Below are 24,339 nucleotides of genomic sequence, written 5' to 3'. Positions count from 1 at the left end.
GAAACCTTATTGATAAAATAATTGCTAATAAAATAGAAAGTTGGAAGAATACATATCAGAATCTCAAAGCTAGTAATAAAACAGAGTATCCCATAGTGATCTGACAATGATAGGTGTGTAATTTATATACTGTTCAATGAGAGTTTTCTGTCATTGTGAAACCACTAATCTAGTGTGAAGTAAAACCTAAAGATAATTTAACATTTTAGGAATCGTTTCCATTTTTGTGATTAGTGTACACAAATATTTAATACGCTTCAACTGAAATAAAACCAGGATGAAAGATAATTGTGTGAGTTTACAAAGACAAACCAGAGTCAATTTAATTTTCTTTAGACCAAAGCAATGACAATCTGATGGATCTGGGCAAAAAATTTTAGTAAGAAATCAGATATTTAAATATATTGTTACCAAATAAGTTTTGATGCTGTGTTGATTGGACTTTTGAAGCAGTGGCAAAATCTAACCAAGAACAGTACTATAGTTTGTTGGGATTAGCTACTGTCTGAGCTATGAATCACTGTTGTCCTGTGACACAAATTAAAATTGTACTTTCTGTAGACGACTACATGATGTTTTCCTGTGTTTAGTCTTCAGTTTGTCATCAGAAAATGACTGTGCTGAATGCTTCATCAGGAAGATGAATGATAAATTCATTATATATTGTGTGGTTCATGGTAGAACTTAACCTTTTGTTTTCATATACAATGCTAGAAGTTATTGTGATTTTGTTAAATGCATTTATTGGGAATCAGAGTTCTAGAAATACTCAGGCAACATCTCTGGAAAGAGAAACTTTGTTTCAGTTCTGTAGTCTTTCATCAAGAATCGGCATTTTCATTATTTTTCTGATTTTATTTCATATAATTGTGCTGCTGTTCTCCCTTGTGTGGTTTTGATTTCATTCTGAGTTGACTAGGTAACATAGAAACTGTCTCAATAGTTTTTCAAATGCTGGAATGTGATCACCACAAAGGTATAGCTGTGTGTTTAACTCCAGCTAAAATACTATCCCTTTAAAAATGTGGCTAAAATGTAGTCAAGCTTTAATAAAGATAACTAATTTTATGTTGCAAGTCAGTAGTCTGAGCCCTGTTTGTGACGATTCAACAACTCATTTCTAATTGTACTTGCATCATTCACTGCATTTGCAATATTTTGCTCAAAGTTTCCTATTGTTGTTGGCATACTTGTGTTTTAACCAAAAGTGATCATTAGATAATGTACTCCCTTTTTTGTAATAGGCAAGTATTGAAACTCTTAGACCAGGGGTTCTTAACCTAGGGTCCATGGACCCCTCAGGAGTCCGTGAACTCAGATGAGGAAAAGAAGTTACATCTTTATTTTTGCTAACCTCGAACTAAAATATAGCATTTCCTTCAATTATGAATGTAGGTAACAAACCACGGTAGTATTAGCAGTACCTGTGACTTTCACCAGTAGAAATCACAGATATTTTCATCTCACATAACAGTTGTTACAAATATCTCAAAATGTCATTTACAGCCCACATCACTTTCAAAATTACAGTAGTTATTAGACCTGCTGCTGGATCAAATATGATCACAGTCTTCCTGTATGCGGACATTCGTGAAGCTCAGGCGATAGCTGTCCAGCTATCAGGCTGCCCTGCAATTAGATGTCCAACATGACGTGTTGCTTTGTCAAAGACCACCCACATGACGTGTTGCTTTGTCAAAGACCACCCCACAGTTTAATGTTCTTATCAAACTAAGCACCAGTAGCCTTCACTTAACTTCCATATATATTAAATGTAGTCTTGTGATTTAATGTGGTAATAATGAAGCATATATATTACTATATCACAAATTTGTTTTTTTTTAATATTTTGATGACTATATTTCAATATAGTTGGTTTCTTCTGTAATCCTATGTACTTTATTTTGTATATTTAAATTATTCTGAGAAGGGGTCCACCAGACTTCCAAAGAGGGTCTATAGCATAAAAAGGATTAAGAACAATGTTTTGGACATTGTTTACCGTGCCTTACACATGAAACTTCCAGTGCTTATTGCACTTATCAGAACACTTAGTTAAGCCAATTTTTTAGGGCAAGTTACTTTTTTCAAACCACCATTTTAGTCTTACAAATTTGTAAGTTGCTTCCCATAAATACAGTTCTACAATGACTGTAATAGACTCCAAAAAACATACCTGTATTTTTAACTCATGACGGATAGATCATTTCAGTCACACATGAAGTTTATGGTGAAAGAGCTGCATGCAGAAATGGCAGAATTACGGAGGTGACATGGTTTTGTGGGTTGGAGAGTATGCTGAGGTAAAAATTCAGAAACCCTTGTTCTTCAAATAATTCAAGGCAGTTTCAGCATCCTCTCCTTTAACCATCAATTCTCGGCGACTATGGCCTTTGTTACATAACCAGCAACAATGAATATCAATTGAGACAGGTTATATAAAAACAACCAAACATTTATTAATAAAAAAAAGAAAGAAAACCTTAACCGGAAGTTAACCAGTATGCCGCCGTTCAACAAATCGTCACTCGACACTGGTTCTAAAGCGTTAAATGCGAAAACAGTTTTTAAAGCAGTAAAGTCAGATAAAGTTCTTAAAATGGTGAATTCGAAAGTCCAACAGATTTATACGTTCAATTGGGAGAGACTTCTCTGGAGAAAGATTTCTTCATAGACGCAACTTTCCCATTGGTTCTGTTCAAAGGATTCACGTTGCAGGAAATAAACAGTTTAGAACAACTGACCTTAAATTCTAGAGAGCAAACCTTGCATGAACTCTTTGCTCTTCTGGCAAGAGTTATCTTCCATGCAGGTCACTACTCCTTCAACGAAGACTCAATAAGGTCGATCCTTTGTTAAACTGCCGAACGATACCGACTCCTCTCAATCCTTTGGGTTCTGTACTTCGATAAAGTCTTCACTCTCCCGTACTACTGCTAGAATAAGGTACATCAACACATCTAGCAAAAATTGCCAATTCAGCACTATTGTACCTTGCAACAGAATGTAACAACCGTTTTAAAAATGAAGTTGCATCATAAAAACAAATACACAACAGAAACGGAGACACAGTACATTCTAGCTGGAAATCTAAAAACTAAAAACTAACTGTGTCATCTGGGTCTTCCCTTATATACCCGCGCTGCACGTCATCACGTGACCTCACATCAGCGGGAAAATTACATCAGGTGACCTCCAAAAGACCATTACATCATTCTCCGAAAAAAAAATCACAGATCTCCTTGAGGTATGTAACACCTTGTAAGGTGTTTCTCTCTGGAGGCAGTGATATTTTGCTTTATTCTTCATGGTAATAGTATCCATACCAGATGATGAATGTTCTTGGGTCAATTTAATTGTGAAGTGATCTCATTCAATGCTTAAATAAGAGTTATCATTCATTGAACAAATTAAGTAGTATTGATGTTCCAATGGAGTATTTATAACATGAGCGCGCGTGCGCGCGCACACACATGCACACAGAGCTGGAGGAACTCGGCAAGTCAGGCAGCATACTTGGAAGGGAATAACCAGTTGAAGTTTCTGGCCGAGACACTTCTGTCTGATCTGCTGAGTTCCTCCAATACTTAGTATGTGCTCAAGATCTGCAGCATCTACAGAATTTCTTGTGTCTAAATATAGTATGCTGTTCCAACCTGAAACTGCAAGCAGTAAGTAATCAATTGTTAACTTGCATTGTTTTGCTCCACAGCCCTTCTGCAAATCAAGGATCTCTTCAGCCCCAAACCCAAAAGCACTATGGTATTACGTCTTCAATTAGCTTGGCGTTGCCAAAAGAAAATGATTATGTGCTTACCCAGAAACTTATTGAGGCACTAAAACCTTATGGAGTTTTTGAAGAGGAGGAAGAGTTGCAGCACAGGTATTATCTTCAGTTAAAGCAGTCGTATCCACATTTTTCTTTTTCATGGAGTCTTTACTTTCCCAGAAGTGTTGATTATCAGTGATGCTTTCATTTAATTTAATCATTAGATTGTTTTTGCTGATACATATTTTATTTTGTACAGATCACATCCAAATCTTCCTTCCCAGAAATGTGCCAGATTATGTAATCTTATGTCTGCTCACAGGCATAATAATTATCTATTCTGAGATTTGGGCATTATGTGGAGAAGAGTTGAATTGCATACAGTTACTTGGAGGATTTCCTGCTTTGTCCCAAATTGTTTATTTGGAAGATACTGTGTTGATTATGTTTTTTTTCCTGCCATGAGCACGAATTTACCCTAGCTGCGAATCTTTGCATAGCAAATTATTATTTTCTTCACATGCATAACAACTGTTTCGTCCAATGTATCCTCTGTTGCATTCTCAATCTCTTCTTGGAACAACGCATCCAGTTTTGTATAGTTCATCAAAACTGTGTCAGTGGTCTTCCCTGGTATTTCCAGAACTAAATCTTGGAGAACATTAACCATTCATTCCAATACAGACACATTGTGACTAGAATGTTAACTATAGACATGATATACTGCATAACTTGCCAAGTCTGTAAATGTACTTTTTAAATTTATCAGCTGGAAGGCTGAAGGCAGCACTGCTGCCAAGTCACACATAGTCCTGACCTGGATATTTGCTTTTCCTTCATTGGGTCAAAAATTACAGAGGGGATATCTTCACCATAAAGAGTGCAGTTCCTCAAAATACTCCTGAGATTAGTTCTGAGTGGATAATAAACATTGGAATTACTAATGAATTTAAAATGTTGAAATGAGAAGTTTTTTTTTAAAGGTTAATTTACTTTGGCTTCTGTTGTGGAAGGGAACTGGTTGTTTTGATCACTTGTCAGGTTTTTGAAACTCCACTTGGATTGCTTTAATAGCTTGACTTTGCCAGGAAAAGGATGTTCGATTTCTGCAACCTTTAACTTGTGAATTAAAGCTTTGTTTCTTAACGTAAGGTATCCAGATCTATTGGGTTGTACGAAGTAGAATGATGCACATTCATTGTGAAGCATCTACATGTCTTCATGTGTAGAATCCATGGCTTATGTCTAAGGATGGGTTACAATGATTGGAAACCTGTGTGTTAACTGACTTGGCCATCAACATGCATTTATCCCATGTGGTGACACAGCCTTTTGCACTGTGACTTGAAGTATTTCAGAGAAAGTTTACCAGGCTAATGTCTGGAATGTGTGAATTACCTTGAGGGAAAAGATTGGGCTTTAACTTAGAAGAAAGCGAGAAGATAATTAGAGCACACTAGACCCAAGAGCTCTTGGGTATGGAGCAAATGTTTTGTGGGATATTTTGATCTAGGGATTAGTGTTTAAGAGTAAGGGGATCACCCATTTTAAGACCAGATGAGACCTGTCTATGGAGCTTTTCTCCTCAGTTGAGTCATTTTAAGGTAGAGATTAATTCACCTTGATAAACTGGGCACAAAAAGGTTACTATGGAGTGTTACTGTCAGATCTACCATGTTGTAAACAAATGGCAAAGCTGGCTAAAGTGGTTGAGTCTTCTAGTTCTACTACTTTCGATATTCTAGGATATGATGTAGGAATGGAGTGATGAGGAAGAAGCCTTGGTTACAAAGCTGTAAAAGGAATTCATCAACTGGCCATGTCATGTTATTTGTGTAGTCCAAAGAAGATTAAACTATGAAAGTTTTTGTGCTTAAAATCAATGAAAAATCCGAATGAGCTAATTGCCAAGTCTTTCCATCTATTCTCCTCCATTGAAGTGAAACCTGTGAAATTTGCCTTTTGTTTACATTTGCAAATTGTGTTATGTTCCCAGTGTTAGAGTGCACTTGGCACACATAGTGAACTTAAGGTCATCTCTGATCCCCTGGAAATGTTTGTCATTGTTTGATGAGGTTAAACATTTCTCATAACTGGGTTAGCATGTATTTTTCTAATCTTGAAGTTGATGTTGTTAACAAGACAATGGTCTCAAATGGTTATGAGCTAATTTTTTTGAACTATTTAAAGTCTGTGCATTGAAAACTCCCACACTAGTTAGATTGATACTCCATTATTTTAACTACTTGATCATGAAATTTAGTTGGTATGATATGTGTTTTCTGATAGCAAAAAGCACGATTACAGATTTTGATCACCCAACCTCACACTGCCTTTAAATTTAAAGTGGCTGTCCAGCATCCCGTACTGAATAGTCAGAAACTTAATTAAAGCAAATATGAGAAAGACAAAGCCCATTGTCTTCATCCTTTTGCAAAGTCTGTATCCAGCTACAGGTTCAATATTTTCTGGTGCTCACTTTCAGGGTTCTCATTTATTTCATGCCCTCTCTTCTTGCTGGTATTTTATGCAGTTCTATAACTCACCAAAATATTTGCACTCCTTTACTTATGGTCTCCTCTGAATCTCTGAATTTAATTGCTTCATTAGCGGTAGTACCTTCAGCTGCCAAGGCTCTAAGTTGTGGAACTCCCTTGACCACACTGTAGGTTCAGCTTTATTTATACACGTTATAAATCACTAACCACAGGAAAAGGAATACTAGTTTTAACTTCCTGCTGTGATGATATTTTAATTTGCCTCCTCTTGCAGAATTGCAATTCTTGGAAAGCTAAACAGCCTAGTGAAAGAGTGGATCCGTGATATCAGTGAAGTTAAGGTAATGCTCAATCGAAATTCTGAATGAATGTTTTAAGTTGCCATTTGGAATATAGAAAGCGTATGGCCTATGTCACTCTGTCTGATGCCACCTTCCAGCTCTGGTCTTCTGCTGGTCATAGCTCTTCAACAATGTATCCCTAGTACTTTGCAAATGTGATGAGAGATTTTGTCTCCAGTAGTCTTTCTCGCAAGAAGTTGCAAGCCCCTATCAACTACTGGCCAAAATATTTTTTTGCCATCTCTCTTCTAAACTGTCTATCACGTGAAATCTGTAACTCCTGGCTATTGACCCTGTTGCTAAGGAAAATAACTTTTCTGTGTTCACTTATCTAGGTCCCCCTTAGCTCTAGTGTCACATTGATTTTCCCCTTGGTCACATCTGTTCCACATTAGCTTATTCCATTCCTCAACTAAAATATTTCAAATTTGGTTATGTCTTTGTAAAACTTAATTCAGTACAGTCATATCTTTCCTATGATATTTAGGAGTTGAGTTATGGTCTAATTGGTGTTGTATTCGTTATGGCATGATCTCCCTGATGACTGTCCAGCTAATAAGGGAACACATATTTGCATGCTACTTTTAGCTGCCTTAATATCTCACCTTGGGCATTCATTTCTGTGCTGGAGAATGTAGGCTTGTTACTATGTTTCAAGAAGAAACTTTCCTAATGGAAAGTAGAGGCTGCATAACCATTCTGTAAAGTAAAAAATCATGCAAGGGTTTGGGAAAACTTGTTAATAGCTGCAAGGATATTTGAAGCCCATTATACATTTAACTGAATAGATTTAGAAGATTTCCATATGATGATCAACTTTATGAATTTGCTGTGGTGTGCTGGCATGACGTGCTGCTGCAAGCAACATGGCATGCATTATCTTAAGTTACAATTCAGCAAAGAAGCAGAGTATATACACCCAGTGGTCACTTTATTAGTTACACATGTACACCTTATTAATGCAAATATCTAGACAGCCAATTATGTGGTAACCACACCACGGTAACATAGCTGTTAGTGCGATGCTATAACAGCTAGAGACAACAGAGTGCAATTCTGGCATCCTCTATAAGAAAGTTTGTACATTCTTCCCGTATCGCATGGGTTTCCTCCTGGTGCTCCAGTTTCCCCTCTCAATCCAATTAATTAGTTATTGTAAATTGACCTGTGATTCAGCTAAGGTTAAATAGGTGGGTTGCTGTGCATTGCGCCTCTTTGGACCAGAAGGGCCTGTTCCACGCTCTATCTCTAAATAAATGAAATAATTCAATCCATAAAAGCATGCAGATAGGGTCAGGAGGTTCATTTGTTGTTCAGACCAAACATCATAACGGGGAAGAAATGTGATCTAAGTGGCTTCGACTGTGGAATGGTTGTTGGTGCCGGGGTGGTCTGAGTATCTCAGAAACTACTGACCTCTTGGGATTTTCACGCACAGCAATCTCTGTCTAGAGTTTACAGAGAATGGTGCAAAAAAAAAAACGCAAAAAAATCCTGTGAGCAGTAGTTCTGTCAACAAAAATGGCTTGTTGATGAGTGGTCATTGGAGAATAACCAGATTGCTCCAAGCTGTAAGGAGATGACAGTAATTCAAGTAACTGTGCGTAACAGCGGTGTGCAGAAGAGCATCTCTGAATGCACAACACATTGAACTTTGAAGTGGGATGGCTTACAGCAGCAGAAAACCACACCTGGATCCACTCCTGTACCTGATAAAGTGGCATCTGAGTGGACATCAACAGAGATATATTGAGATTGTATGGCTTCAACCTTAGAATGACGAATAACTCCAGCTTTATCACTTCTTTATATATTTTCCACTTTTTCTTCAAGAGAAAGTGGGAAATGAATATGTTCACTCATAGCAGTAGCCCTCCAGGACCGAACACCTAATTTAAACTAGCATGTGATGCAACAATATATGGGACATTAACTTCAGACTCTGTCTTCATGTTAAGATAGGATTCATAATTTCCTTTGCACTAAATGAAGAACATTGAGATTTTGTTTTGGCATCCTAACCAGTATGTTTCCGTAATATGAGCTGATTGAACTTCTGTCATTTGCTGTGGTGGTCACTTTGCTTGAAGCTATACAGAACATTTGAGATATTATGAGAAAGTTAAGGAGCTTTAAACATGCTGATTCTTCCTTGATGGAAGAACATATAAATCAATATACTTTTACCAAATCAATTAAATTCTTTTACAGAACCTTCCTCCATCCGTAATAGACAATGTTGGTGGCAAAATATTTACGTTTGGTTCATACAGATTAGGAGTGCATACAAAAGGTATGTTGCACAAAATATATTCTTGAATTCCTATCCTTACAGTACTGTGCAAAAGTATATAGGGTATGGACAGGTGGCAGAGGAGAGATGGGGTGGTGGGGATGCAAAAGCATCCACCTCTGAGACACCAGGCAAGGTAATTTGATTCCAAACAATTGGTTTATTGGTCACTGCAGAATGACTCTCTGGTGCTTACCACTCCCTTCGCTCTCCCTTCCCCTTTTCCCAACCATGGTTCCTCTCTCCCTTCCCCCTTCCCATACTCTGCCCATATCAGAATCAGGTTTATCATTACTCACGTATGTCATGAAATTTGTTGTTTTTTTGCAGCAGCAGTACAGTGCAATACTTAAAATTACTAGTGTACTGTGCCAAAGTCTTATGTGTGTGTGTATATGTATATATTTATGTAGAACTGCTAATCCAGTCTGCGTCATCGTCACTCTTTGCAGGTAAAGTCACTGTGTTACTACTGAGTAAAGATCCAACCTGTTGATTAGTTCCCATTATATACAGCTGGAGTCAGAAGTTTACATACACCCTAGCCAAATACATTTAAATTCAGTTTTTCACAATTCCTGACATGTAATCCTAGAAAACATTCCCTGTCTTAGGTGAGTTAGGGTCACTATTTTACGAATGTGAAATGTCAGAATAATAATAGAGAGAATGATTTATTTCAGCTTTTATTTCTTTCACTTTCCCAGTGGGTCAGAAGTTTACATACACTTTGTTAGTATTTGGTAGCATTGCCTTTGGTTTAACTTAGGTCAAACGTTTTGGGTAGCCTTCCATAAGCTTCTCACAGTTGTGGGGGTGCTTTGCTGCAGGAGGGACTGGTGCACTTCACAAAATAGATGGCATCATGAGGAAGGAAAATTATGTGGATATATTAAAGCAACATCTCAAGATATCAGCCAGGAAGTTAAAGCTTGGTTGCAAATGGGTCTTCCAAATGGACGATGACCCCAAGCATACCTCCAAAGTTGTGGCAAAATTGCTTAAGGACAACAATTGGAGTGGCCATCACAAAGTACTGACCTCAATCCGATAGAAAATATGAGGGCAGAACTGAAAAAGCGTGTGCAAGCAAGGAGGCCTACAAACCTGACTCAGTTACACCAGTTCTGTCTGGAGGAATGGAACAAAATTCCAGCAACTTATTGTGAGAAGCTTGTGGAAGGCAACCCAAAATGTTTGACCCAAGTTAAACAATTTAAAGGCAATGCTACCAAATGCTAACAAAGTGTATGTAAACTTCTGAGCCACTGGGAAAGTGATGAAAGAAATAAAAGCTGAAATAAATCATTCTCTCTACTATTATTCTGACATTTCACATTCTTAAAATAAACTTGCATTTGAATGATCTTTATTGTCGTTATACATAGGTATAAAGAAACCCTTGTTTGGCTTCCTCTTAGGCAATTAAATAAAGTAGCAGATTAAAAACAAGACAGTAATAGAAAAACGGTATTAAATAGATAAGTAGCAGAAAATAAGTTGCAGCAGCACCAGATTATCACAGTAATGCACAAAGTGCCGTCAGTGCAAGTATTTGAGTCCATGTGTGTGCTCACAGTTTCAGTCATTGTTCTGTGGGAGTGGTGTGATGGAGGCCACAGCTCTGGGATAGAAGCTGATCCTCAGTCTATTTGTTCTGGCTTTTAGTGTCCTAAACCTTTTGCTGGACGGCAGTGGGTCAAACAGGGAGTGGCCGGGGTGTGTGGTGTCTCTGATTGTGCTGATTGCTTTCCTCCTGAGTCTGCTGGAATAGATGGTGTTCAGTCCTGGGAGCTCCATCCTGACAATTCTCTGGGCCGCCTTCACCACGCAATGCAGGTCTTGTCGCTCAGCAGCTGTGCAGCTGGCATACCACAGTGGTGCTGTTGGTCAGGGTGGTTTCAGTTGTGCTTCTGTAGAAGTTAAGCAACAGCTTTTGTGGGAGTTTGGCCTGTTCCAGCTTTCTGAGGAAGAAGAGTCTTTGTTGTGCCTTTTTTACAAGCAACGAGGTGTTGGTTGTCCATGTCAGCTGTTTTGACAACATAACTCCAAGGAACTTTAGGTTTTCCACACTTTCCACTGCCTCTCCATGTATATGGAGGGGGGTATGTACTCTGTCCTTTGATCTCCTGAAGTCAATGATCATCTCTTTTGTTTTAGAAGTGTTAAAGACCAGGTTGTTGTCCTTACACCACTCCATCAGATGATCCACCTCAAGCCTGTAGGCTGTTTCATCCTCGTCCGAGGTCAGGCCAACCACTGTGGTATCGTCCGCAAATTAAATTATGGAGTTGACGGTGTAAATGGGGGTGCAGTCATGTGTAAAGAGTGTGATCCTAACTGATCTAAGACAGGGAATGTTTTCTAGGATTAAATGTCAGGTCTATCCTTGTTCTCCTGTTCTTCACATATGTGTAGAGTACCTTGAAGTTTTCCTTAATCCTACTCCCCAAGGCCTTCTCATGTCTTCTAGTTCTCCTAAGTCTCTTCTTAAGCTCCTTCCTGTATACTTTATAATTTTTGCTTTTGTTAAGTATGTCTCTTTCATCCTTTTGACTTCGTGTTCCACCTCTTTGTCAACCATGGTTTTTTCACCTTAACATCCTTTTTCTGCCTCTATGGCACGAATGTACATATCTAGAACCCTGTGCAAGTTGTCCCTAAACATTCTTCACGTTTCTAATGTGCATTTTGTTGAAGGCATCTGTTCCCACTTTATGCTACCAAGTTCTTGCCTAATGCCATTGTAATTAGCTGTCCTCCAGTTAAATACCTTTCCATACCATCTGCTCCTGTATTAGTCTGTGGCCATGCTAAAGAGCAGGGACTTGTGGTCGCTATCTCCAAAATGTTCCAAGAGCAGGTTCATTGCTTAGTACCAGATCTAGTATGGCCTCTCCTCTAGTCAGCCTAGATACATCTAACAGATTCTGCCCTATCTAAAACTTTTGCATGAAGGAGATGCCAATCAGTATTTCAGAAATTGAAGTCACCCATGACAACGGCCTTTCACCTTTCCAAAATCTGCCTTCTAATTTTGCTCCTCAGCATCCATGTTGCTATTGGGGGGGGGGGGGGGGGTCTCCAGAATACTCCCAACAGAGTGATTGCTTCCTTTTTGTTTTTTGACTTCCACTCATACTGACTCAATAGATGATACCTCCACAGTCTTTCCTTCCTGCAGCTTGTGCCATTAACAATGACACTCCACCCCCCCCACCACTCTTTTATCTTCTTCCCCATCCCTTTTGAAACATCTAAACCTCGGAACATCAAGCAACCAATCCTGCTCTTGCCACAGCATCATAATTCCATGTACTGATCCATGCTCTTGAGTTTACTGCTCTTGTTCTAAATACTTTTCTCATTAACGTAAACAAGTTCAAGTCCATCCATCTGACTGCATTTATGCCCTACCACTGCTTATTCTTCCTTACAGACTTTGCACATTGCAGCTATCGTTTCACCAACTGCTCCAACATGTGACCTGACACACTGGTTCATCCCTGCCAACCTAATGTAAACTTTCCCCAACAGCTGCAGTAAAGGTGCCCACATAGACATTAATCCTTCTCAAATCCAGGTGCAGTCACAGGAGTATCCTGCGCTGACTGCCTATTCCCTTTCCCTCACCTGTTACATGCTGAGTGTGACTGCCTTCCTATAACTCCTGTTTATCAACCCTTCAGCCTCCTGAGCGATATGGAGTTCTTTCAGCTCTAGCTCCAGCTCCCAAACATGGTCTGTAAAGAACTGCAGCCCTACAGACACTCTTCTTGCAGTTTTAGTTACCATGGACTTTGGAGGACTCCGTGCTTCCCTCATGCTGCCAGAGGCACGTAGCTCTGCACTCCAAAGCCTCTTGAGCTAAAACCTCGAAGTCCCACTCTTAACAAAGCCTTTAGAATGGCTGTTCCACTTGACCTACCTTTTTGAGTATGTAGCTGCTATGTAATTAACCAATTAGCTAATCAGTGAGACTTGCTCTATTAAATCTTTTCTGTCCTCACTCTCGATCCTGTAAAGTGAAACTCACCAGTGACCAGACTTGCTCTTTTAAATCCTTCTCGCTTTTGCTCCTATAAAGTGTAGTTTGGTTTATTCTGAATTCAGGTAACAATAGAAGGAAGATCACGTGGGATTTGGTTCCATGGTCGTAATGGTCTATTCAAAAGGGAGTTTCAGGATATTAAGTCAATGACTACGATAGATCAGTGACATAAGTCTGTAGTAACAAACTATGCTTTTTGAAGCAAAACCTGGAGGTTGTGACCATATTGCTGGATTGTTTTGCTGAGAAAGCTGATGCTTTGTGCATTGCTTCCTTGCAGTACATTCAAATGATAGCAGTGGGAGGAATGTTAACTTTTTATTTTGCAGTTCTTTCAGTTGAGTGGTTGTATATTCTCTCACATTCCCTAAACCATTTTAGACAGTAGAAAGACTTGAGGTGTTTAAGTGCCCACTCTGTCCTGCTCTAATAACCGTGGTGGCCTGCTTCAATTAAACAAATCATTCAGTAGTAGTAATTCCAATATGATATTGATGGTTGAAGCATCAATAGTGAAAGTGATAGAATTAGAAGTTTTGTGAGGTTGTGTTGGATGTGATTGGTGGATTTATATATCTGCCAAAGTCTTTATGACCATGCATTATTTTATACCCTGCCCTATGAAGAGTTAAGTTGAGCGTGATTTGTTTCTGATCCCCTCTAGCTGCATTGTGTTTTATTCTCTCATAAACTATATAATCAGTAGGTGGCCTTCTAGTATCAGTCAGTTATGTTTATGATCTCTGCACCTATTGATGAGCCATAGTTTTAAGACCTCACCTACGAGTGACTTTCCTGGATGGCAGAGATTCATTTTACCCATTAAAGCAACATAATCTGTGTGTGTGTGTAGGGGTGTTCATGAGAGAAGTAGATCAAAGTAGTGGTTGGCATTCTTTTACTCAAAACACCTGGTTTCCCTTTGGGACCAGTTTTAAGTTTGCTTTTTCTTAATCTGTTTACTTGTATATTTTCCCTGTGGATTAGATCAAGTTCATTTTTAAGGAGATAAAGATATTGTTTCCAATATAGCTCAGCCCCATCGTCTCTAGCCTGCAGTTGCTTTTGCTGTTTTTGCTGCTGGAACATTAGGATTGGGCCCCTGTGTGTTTCCTCTGTGGTTACATAGTTTACTTGAGTCTTGCTATCCAAACTTAGTGCAATTACTGGAAATCTTTATATACCTGTGGAGTTATACACTAGTTAGAGTATACATGTTCAGACTTTAAGAGAAAGGAGAGGGACTACTTAAGTGACAAAATCGATGTATCAGAAAACGCATGGCTTAAGAGAAGTTAGATAATTAACACTGGATCTACACAGTAAAACGTGGATCTTTATTCTCTTAGGTGCTGATATTGATGCATTATGCGTTGCACCTCGTCATATTGAAAGAGTTGACTTCTTCTCCTCCTTCTGTGACAAGCTGAAGCAGCAAGATGAAGTAAAAAATTTACGGGTGGGTACGGTGAATACTGTGCTGATGGTATGTCTGATAATTGTTGCATTGGGTCACTATTGACAGCCGTCTATTTATTTTGCAGGCTGTTGAAGAGGCATTTGTACCAGTCATTAAACTATCCTTTGATGGTATAGAGGTATTTTATTAAATAATAACTGACTTCATGCTTCAGTTAGATTTGTGGTATTTTATTTAAGGTCATTCATTTTGGAAGTAATCTTCTAATAGTCATAAGTTCATACACTTCTGTGGTGCTTAACTTCCATACTTGTGATTGTTACTGAAATATTGGTGTAAGTTAATAGATGTTTGAAAGCTTGATAAATGTTCTGTCCTTGTACAATTGAGTTTTCCTGCATTATTAAAGAGTGATATAAATCTAATTGAATGCATGTGTTTTAGTTAAATGTATTTTGAGGCAATTTTTAAATATATAAATCATATTCTAATTTTGGCAACCAGCCAGTTGGAAATGATACATTTTTCTGTCTTAGATTGATATATTGTTTGCAAGATTGGCTCTTCAGACAATCCCTGAAGATCTGGATCTTAGAGATGATGTGCTACTTAAAAACCTGGACTTGAGGTGTATTAGAAGTCTTAATGGTAAGAGGCTGTTCTCTTGCTATTCTCTGAGAGTGAAAATGGGTTAGAGAAGCAGAAAATCATGCAAAATAAGTCTTTCACAAGGGTGTGATTGCAGTCTGTTCACATTTATTAATAAAGAATTTATATTTTAAAAATTAACATTTTGGTAAAATGGAAACTGCCAATTTGAAGAAAAGTGTCCTTTTTCTTAAGGGATGTAAAATAAGCAGTTGATTTCATTACTTTCCGCCTCTTGGCATGATCTGTAAGATGGTGTAAGTAGCACTTGGGTTTCTAAAGCTGGCAGTGCTTAAAATATTTTTGTAACTTTTGGATTGAGTCACTGAGGGAGACACAATAGGCTGAAGATACTGGAAATTGGAACAAAAAAACGCAAGCTGCTGGGGTAGTCGATGGGTCGGGCAGCATCTGTGGAAAGGAAACGGACAGTTAACAGTTAACCTTCATCTAGACTCCAGGTAAAGGCTATCAACAAGCGTTGACTACCCCATTTCCCACATCAAATGTTTCCTGACCTGCCGACTTCCTTTAGCAGCTTGTTTTTTGTTTTGCGTTACTGAAAGATGGGTAGTTAAGGTTTTATTTTTTTTTTAAATCCTTGATATCAAAACAAAGTAAATTGTGCCAAACCTTTTTATTTTATTTTTCTGTTGACAGGTTGCAGGGTCACTGATGAGATATTACATTTAGTACCAAATATTGAAAATTTTAGGCTGACACTGAGAGCAATTAAATTATGGGCAAAGCGTAAGTAAATTTTTATTTACTTCTAAGTAATGATTTTTCTTGGCTAGTTTCCATCTTGACTAAACCCCGGAAAACCTTTTTTGATGTCAGGCTAAGTGGCCTTTTTCCCTTAAGATTCTGTTTCTTATAGGACTGTTGTCAACTTCTATGGATTAGTCTATTAAGGATGCTGGTAATTGGTTTAATCTCCAGTTTCTCACTGTAAATGCACTACCCCACGTGGAATTGAGCTAAGATTAGAGTCTTTAGTCAGTACTGAAGTAAGTTCACCAAAGGTCATGGAAGCCAATCACAGATCTCACCTCTGGTGATATATTCTCAATTCTTGTCAAAAATGTTTTTGTGGACTTTTCTGTGATGCAAGCAGTCGAATGCTTCATTGACGCTAGGCATTAAAGGGAAAAACAACTTGGACTAAACAGTGCTATTTGAATCATTCATGCAGCTGGGGACACATAATATGATTATTTTGGTCAGATAAAATCATTTTAAGCTTGCAACGTTTCAACGAAGAACATTGACCATTTAGAGGAAGCAGCCAACAGGGCAGCTGTCCTTGACTAAAGCAAGAATCAAGGTAAACATGGATGAGTCAGGGTAGATTATTTGAGTGTTTATTGTAAATTTATCACCTGTGAAATAATTTTTTTTTTACAGTAAATAAAATATAAAAACAACTGGTTGGCATGGCCAGGGTGAGGGGAGGGGTGTAGTGGGGATAAGCTCCCATTGCCTATTAAATGCACCCAATGATGTGCGTCTCAAATAGCTTCTGACAACCAAGTCCAACTTTTGGCCTTCACGTGTGTCTTAGCTACTAAGCCAGGTGGAACCATTTTTACCTGCACGAGAAGGGGCAAACATCGGTTACAGGTGCCTTAAAACCAGACACTTCAGGAAGGTGGGCTTCTCATCTGTGGTTGGCAGCTCATCTAGGAGAAAGAAAACTCTGATCTCAAATCTCTGCGGTCTTGCGGCTGTACCAGTTCTTGGGGGACTGCTTCAGGATTAAACTCAAGGAAAAATTTGGAGCTGGGGTCCTTAAAGCAGTCCTAAGTTAAGTTCAATACTGACTGCCAACTCCTGCGACACTGCTGGTGCAAAACTGAATTGGTCTCTGCAGTTCCTTTGGATTCATCAGCTGCTTGGAGAAGGGGAGCCTGCTGCATGGGCAACAGCCTGCTCTCTATATCATACTGTCCTGACTGTGCACTGAGTTGCATAAATGTAGACAGTTATGATGCAACATCCATGGTTGACCCCGGCCAGTGGAGGGCCTCCTCAAAACAAACAAAATGAAACTTTTACAGATTATTGGCATCAACTTTTTTCACATAACCTTTCCTTGGGAATAACAGAACAGCGTTGACTCAATTTTCTGACCTGCAATTTGTCCCTTCTCCAGTGTGAATTACCTAGTGGCGGTTTAAAGTAATACTATTTGTTGGAAACTGGTTCCTGGTTCACGTTGTTCAACCTTGATTCGTGTAGGACTGTAGCTGGACCCTTTTTCAGCCAAGTAATGAGATCCCAATATATATTACATTGAGATCCACGTACTGTAAATACCTGAAAGGCTTGAATCATCTTCATCTGTCTCCTCTCTTGTTTTCTGTGATCAATCACTTCATCCTCCATGACCACTTTGGTTTTCATTATATGGATTGTCACATGGTAAGACTGTTCAAATGTTGGGTTGTCTTCTGAATCCTGCTTGACAGGATATGTACTCACATAAGAAAAAGAAATAGGAGCAGGATCTGGTCCATTGAGTCTGCTTCGCCATTCAATAAAATCATAGCTGTGTATAAGGCTCCACATACCTGCCTTTCCCTCTCCCATTAATGTTAATTCCCCTGCTATGCAAAAATTTATCTGTATATTAAATATTCTTATGAGGTAGTCTCTACTGCTTCCTTAGGTAGTGTTTTGCAAATTCATTACTTCCTGGGAAAAGCAAATTCTTCTAATCTCAGCCCTAAATGTATTCCTCTGAATCTTGAGGCTATGTCCCCTACTTCTAATTTTACTTACCACCAGAAGCAACTTCTTTGTGTCTATCTTACTTTTCCCTTTCATAATTTTAAGTTTCTGTATGATCCCCTCTCACTCTGCTAAATTACAATGACTTGATCTCTTCTCATAGGTTAATCCCCTTGTCTCCAAAATTAATCTGGTGAGCATCCTTTGCACCATCTCAAAAGGCAGACCAGAACTGCACATAGTACTCCAGCCTCACCAGTATTCTGTACATCTGCAGCATAACCTCTCTGCACTTAAATTGTTTCTTTTAACAGTGAAGGCCAATATTTCATTTGTCGTCTTGATAACCATTTGAACTTGTAAACCAACTTTTTCTGATATCTCCTGAGTTCCTCTGCACAACAGCATGTTGCAATCTTTTACCATTTAAATAATCTGATCTTCTATTTTCACTTCTAAAGTGTATGCCCTCACATTTACCAACATTGTACTCCGTTTGCCATATGCTTGCCTACTAGCTTAAGTCTATCTCTCTCTCTCTACAGAATCTCCACATCCTCTGCATAGCTTGCTTTGGGCCCCTCTTGCATTTAATGTATAATCTGTAGCTGGGAAACCATTGACATAGGTTCAAGAAGTTGGAGTAGTGGCCTGGAATATTTTAAATTGTGACAAATATTGTAATGAATATAGAACACTTTCATCACCAGTGTTTAAAAGAAATCTGTTTTTACAGGTCACAACATTTATTCTAACATACTAGGCTTTCTGGGTGGTGTTTCATGGGCCATGTTGGTGGCAAGGACATGCCAACTGTACCCCAATGCTGTTGCATCAACCCTAGTACACAAGTTCTTCTTGGTTTTTTCAAAATGGTGAGTGTTGATTTCAGTGAATCTGATTGCAAAGTGATTTCACCAGATGTACTTGTTAGCCCTTGTTATACTGATTTTTTTTTTGGTTGTATGTGTAAACATTTTGTTTAAATGATTGATGTAAGTAAGGTGTTTAAAATGATAAAGGGATCTGACAGGTTTGTGGCTGACAAACTATTTCCTTTCAGAACAAGGCGGCAAAATCTTAAAAAAATTGAGATAGTTAATGCACGGCTGAAATCAGAAAACAGTTTGTCACAAATAAGGTAAATTAAATGTGCAACCATCTCGCCTAGATGTGTATAAATTAAAATGTAATGCTAATGGTTGATATATTTTTAACTTAATGGATTGAGTTTAGTGTATGGAGTTGAGATGCAAATTATTCTTGATAAGCATATACTTTAAGGACTAAAGGAGAAGGATGAAAGTTAATGGAAAAAATAATTTTTAATTGTTCATGTGCAAACTGATATCCCACATTTGTAGCTTGCTGCCTTTCCTATGGAATGTAGATGCCCTTGTGAAAGCTACTGACCATGATGTATATCAGTGTCTTGTTTCTACTAGTTTAGAATTTCTTAATGTATATTTGTTTAAATGTAAACTATCCTAACTAAATTTTGGCAACGTACAAGAGATTCTGCAGCTGCTGGAAATCTAGAACAGCGCACACAAAATGGTAGAGAAATTCAGTAATTCCTCTATCATTTTGTGTAATTCCTTATTCAGTAAATAATTTGCATGTTATGTTAATATCTACTAAATCTCAAGTATTCTACCAAAGTTGCAACAGTACATCTCGATTTTCAATCCTCTGATTGGGAAAAGTCCCTTCAATATTGACTGGAGTGCAATAGTTTTCCTAAAAGCTCTTCAAGTTTAAATAGTTTATTCTATTTTATAACTGATTGTGATCTTATTTTTAATCAGTTAAAATTGGCAGTATGAAATCTCTATTCACTGTGCTGAAATATTTGTTGCCATCATCATGCACTGTTGTACTAACTGTCAAGTTAGTACAATGCAGAAGACAGATTAAGTGCCCAAATCTGAATAGAATTAAATTTAATCAGTCTTAAAATATTGCATTTGCCAATAATATAAAACAAATCCTTGGTTGGGCAAGACGATGAACCAAAAATGACGAAGAGGATAGAAAAAGCTTTCCTTATTAATATGGTTTTGAGATTTCTTCTGTCTGATACGAGGCACAAGAAATATTTTTACTACTAGGTAGGCTAATGCTCCCAATTGCCTGCATCTGTGAAAAGACCTATTTAATCCGTACACATATAATTAATGTAAGCACTGATATAAAACATAATGTCAGTTACTGAGAAAGAAAACTACCAAAAATGTGCTTTTGTCAGTTAGAAGCTTGGGATGGAATTCATGAACATTCAATGAGTGTTGTTTCTTTTTTGGCAGGGAATGGCCAAATCCTGTTTTATTAAAACAGCCTGAGGACTGCAATCTCAATCTGCCAGTATGGGATCCACGGGTAGGTTTATAGTGTGCGAACAGCTTTGAGTATGGTGGCATTGGTTCATATTTTCCAGTTGAAGATGCTGTGTCATACTTAATGACTGGCAATAAGATAATAAGATCTGTTCTGAGGATGGATGTGTTTTATGGAAACTAGACACAAATATGATAGGAAAATAAAAAATATGGGTATTGACTATTAACATATTGTGATAAATCTTTGTTTTCCAGATAGGAGTTAGTTTCTATCTTTACATCAGTTATAACTTTCAAAGCATATTTAACTTTTATGATAATTATTCTTGGATGCTTTAAATAATATGCTTTGACCCAGTTGCACTTAAAGAACCTAGATCTGTATGAGGGAGAGGCTTATAGAGAGTTCGTTCAGTTCTGTCTGCTTTAAATTATGTAATATGCCTCCAGAATTCAAAAATGACATCACTAGAAATTTTTAAAATTTACTATGTATATTAAAGGTTACTTCAATCATTTAAATTACCTTAAATACAAATAATATTTGAATTCTATTTAGTCTTTGTATACTCGTGTGTAACAGCAGTGGATTATTATCTTGTGTGTAGGTTAACCCAAGTGACAGATACCACCTCATGCCAATTATTACACCAGCCTACCCACAACAAAACTCAACGTACAATGTCTCTGCATCTACCCGGGCTGTAATGATGGAAGAGTTCAAGCAAGGCAAGTAATTTGAATTTTTTTTAGAAGGTTTTATCCTGTATTAAAATTTTCCTAAGGTTTTCATGAGATTTCTCTCAATTGTTCTGACATATTGATTATAAATACAGTTAAGCAATCCCTTTTGTCCCCATAGGTCTTTCGATCACAGATGAAATTTTAATGGGTAAAATGGAATGGTCCAAACTCTTTGAAGCTCCAAACTTCTTTCAAAAGTACAAGTATGTATTCAATTACCTTTTTGAGTAGGAAGTACATTGTGAGGGGTAGCTTCTATTTTGCTTGCAATTCAGGAAACCTGAAGCAGCTTCTCTTCCTGTTCCCAAGAGGAAAAAAGAAGTAAACGCTCCAAGCATTTGTGATTCAATCCAAAGCTGAGAGCAGCCAAGTAATAATATTTCAAATAAGTAGCAATCTTCAGTTAATGACTAATGTTGATTGTGCTACGAAATGTTCCCTTTCAACTGGGTTATTAGTGACCTGTGTTCACTATGATCACAATAAGAATGCTAACTTTGAAGTGTGACAGACTGTGATATTATTGTACTTGAACTCTGGAAGTTCACTTGACTTGTGAATTAATTGAAAATTTTGAATATCTTTTCACTTCTCCCCAGATATTTATTTTATTTTTCACATCTAATGCCAAAATTTAGTAGCTGGAAACATTTATTTATCAAGACCTTTTTCTGAATTTGCCACTGGATGGCGTATTGCACCTTCCAACTGCTGCATGAGACTGCTTGTAATGCATACTCTACATGATTGTTATCTATTTTTAAATGCATTAAAAATGTTAATTTTTAATGTACTGTGTCTTTTTGAGTTTTTCTACACTGCAGTCATTCTAGGAATCAGTTATATCTATATATTTTTTGAAAATCATGAAATACAGCAAACTATTTTAAGACCCAGTAGGTAAGAGTCATAAACTTTGAAATGAACACTTTCTTCTCCGGATGACTTTCTTCACCCACAGAGCCATCAGGGCAATGAAGGCTTTTAATGTGATCTCATTTCTGTTCAGGTCTTATCTGATCTCAAAATGTGTAGAAATATTACATTTACCTTAAATAGGGAAGGCCAACCTGGCCATTATTTGTTTGTTTGTTTACTTATTGTGATACAGCACAAAATAGGCCCTTCCTGCCCTTTGAGTCGAGTCGTGCCGTGCCACCCAGCAAATCCTCCGATTTAATCCTAGTCTAATCGGGGACAATATATAGTGATCAATAAACTTACCAATTGGTACATCTTATTCAGGAAGAATAGGTGCATTGAATGCTTCAGGTGGGCACTTGAGACTAGAATTGTGCTTTACTTTGTTATCTGATGTAGTATGGCATGCATATACTAGTGTAAAACTAGGTTACTTTCTTTTATTAAGGTGTTATTTAGGTAGCAGCCCCCTTTAACTCTACATTAGTAAGGAATCATAGACAAACTGACTATTGATTTTGCACTTAATGAATTCCTCACACTGAGATATTTGCTTCACAATTCGGGGATTTAGATATTTAAATTATACTACTTTTAGTAGGCTAAATGCCAACAAAATAAATTTGCAGTGTTTCTGACTGAAGTAATTAATTTTGAACATCAATAGATTGTGAATCTGCTTTATCATTCAGTTAACAAACATAGATGCCTTTATAAATAGAGGGAAGGTACCAGACTTTATAAATCTAGCGTGTCCTTTCACTGGGGTAGATGCAGTATGATTTATTACTTGACTTTTGGCTGACTGGAATGATGAAAATATACATCTATATAAAGTTTATCTTTTTGATAACTTCAATTCACTTTTGAATTTAAACTATCAATAATTAGCATTGAACAATGTAAGTGACACAAATAGTTGGTGCTTTGAACAAATTATTAGTTAATTTCGGCATCTTTTCAACTAAAATGCTTAACCAGTTATAGTTCGTGGTTTAGGACTTCGGCAGTCTCTGGCCCCTTTGTAGATTGGGGATGTAATCAGTGAAGAAAGTCTTGTATCAAAACCAAAAGTTGCTTGCCCTTACTATATGGGAAATCGCTTTTACAGCAGAAACAACAGATTATGGGGAGCTTAATCTCGTATAATATAATTTACTTTTGATTTAGCTATATACAGCATTATATTTGTATAGGTAAATTATTTGACAGAATACTGGTGCCATAATAAATCAATTATTGACTTGAAAGATTATGTGCTTACTGAAAAATACAATATTAAGATTGGTTTCTTTCAGAATATTGTATTCGAAGTGAGACTTGGTGTTTAGAATCTGAATAATACATGTTCTCCAAAATAATTTGGCACATCCTAAATGTAGTCCAACAATAAACTGTGGGTTAATTTGTAATATTGCTAACATTGTGTTAAGTGTATCCATTTTCCTAATAAAGACACTTTTCCTAGCAAAATGGTTGAATGTCTGTCTGTTAACAGCTGAAATCAAGAAATTCAGAATGTTATTAGCAGAAAGTGCTTGAAACTTAACTACTAAAATAAGTTATGAGTTTTACATTCTCAGGGTATAAACCTAACTTGCCTAGCTCTGACATATGACCCCTAGTGGAAATGTGTTCAGACTTGAGGGTATTATATTTGGACTGTAGTTAAAATTGGAGCAGAGGTAAACGTAAATCCTGCATGAGATTGTTTAATAACTATATAGTTAAGTGGTTTGGGTGGATTTGTTGTCTTGGATCATATTTATTGAATTACAGTAAATAGAGTCATTCAATGTGGTGTCTGTTTTCATTTCAGATTTATAGTAATGTAAGATTAAAGATGATGGAAAACAGGAAATTAAAGCTACTCAAAATAATGAACTTCTAATTTTGTACCTTGCTTTCATTCCCTGGATGATTATAACTTGATGTTAATGCTACCTAAAAGCCAAATACTGCAAATGCTGTAGATCTGAATCCAAATCTTATGCATTGTCATAAGATGAGGGTATTGATCTAGGCACCCATCATCTTCCACCCAACACAGACCCTTTCTTTCTGCTTCACCCTGCCCAGCCCTCCGTATCACTGCCATAAACACAAGAGACTCTGCAGATGCTGGAAATCCAGAGTAACACATAAAATGCTGGAGGAACTCAGTGGGTCAGGCAGCATCTATGGGAAGGAATAAACAGTTGACATTTCGGGATGAGACCTTTCATCAGGATAGTGAATGTTCTCAACCTGAAACGTCGACTGTTAATTCCTTTCCATAGGTGTTACCTGACCTGAGTTCCTCCACCATTTTGTATGTGTACCACCACCAAAGGCTTAATATTCACCAATCACAGCTAGAGGATGTTTGTCAGGTTAAATCACTTGCACTAAGTTTAGTTTGTGAATAATGTTACTTTTTTCTCTTTTTCCAATACATAATGCAACCTGTGTTGAAACTAGATGTAATTTAGTGAATTTCATAATTACCAGAAATAAAGTTTCCTTTCAGTCATTCAGTCCCCTTTGGAATAAGCCTGAGGGGAACATTGAACAGATTTGCTAGAACTAGAGATATTCTTCCC

General features: G+C 37.5%; 1 protein-coding gene across 5 annotated transcripts in view; it reads left to right on the top strand.

Annotated features, from left to right (window-relative positions):
- LOC140205740 (poly(A) polymerase type 3-like) overlaps nucleotides 1-24,339 on the top strand; it is a 65,836-nt gene that overhangs the window by 16,079 nt on the left and 25,418 nt on the right. For 3 of the 5 annotated variants that reach the window (XM_072273316.1, XM_072273306.1, XM_072273325.1), the window contains exons 2-12: nucleotides 3,713-3,883; nucleotides 6,542-6,608; nucleotides 8,820-8,901; nucleotides 14,302-14,411; nucleotides 14,497-14,550; nucleotides 14,909-15,020; nucleotides 15,681-15,770; nucleotides 18,490-18,628; nucleotides 20,060-20,132; nucleotides 20,701-20,821; nucleotides 20,955-21,039. In XM_072273316.1, coding sequence (XP_072129417.1) covers nucleotides 3,713-3,883; nucleotides 6,542-6,608; nucleotides 8,820-8,901; nucleotides 14,302-14,411; nucleotides 14,497-14,550; nucleotides 14,909-15,020; nucleotides 15,681-15,770; nucleotides 18,490-18,628; nucleotides 20,060-20,132; nucleotides 20,701-20,821; nucleotides 20,955-21,039 — 1,104 coding nt within the window. Of the gene's footprint in view, nucleotides 1-3,712; nucleotides 3,884-6,541; nucleotides 6,609-8,819; nucleotides 8,902-14,301; nucleotides 14,412-14,496; nucleotides 14,551-14,908; nucleotides 15,021-15,680; nucleotides 15,771-18,489; nucleotides 18,629-18,816; nucleotides 18,908-20,059; nucleotides 20,133-20,700; nucleotides 20,822-20,954; nucleotides 21,040-21,435; nucleotides 21,626-24,339 lie in introns of those variants that run through there. The other 2 variants (XM_072273335.1, XM_072273345.1) reach the window with 2 other exon arrangements.

Source organism: Mobula birostris, chromosome 1, assembly GCF_030028105.1.
Source record: "Mobula birostris isolate sMobBir1 chromosome 1, sMobBir1.hap1, whole genome shotgun sequence".
Lineage (NCBI taxonomy): Eukaryota > Metazoa > Chordata > Chondrichthyes > Myliobatiformes > Myliobatidae > Mobula > Mobula birostris.
Note: the sequence above shows the minus strand (reverse complement) of the source record. Positions and strands in the feature narration are given on the sequence as shown.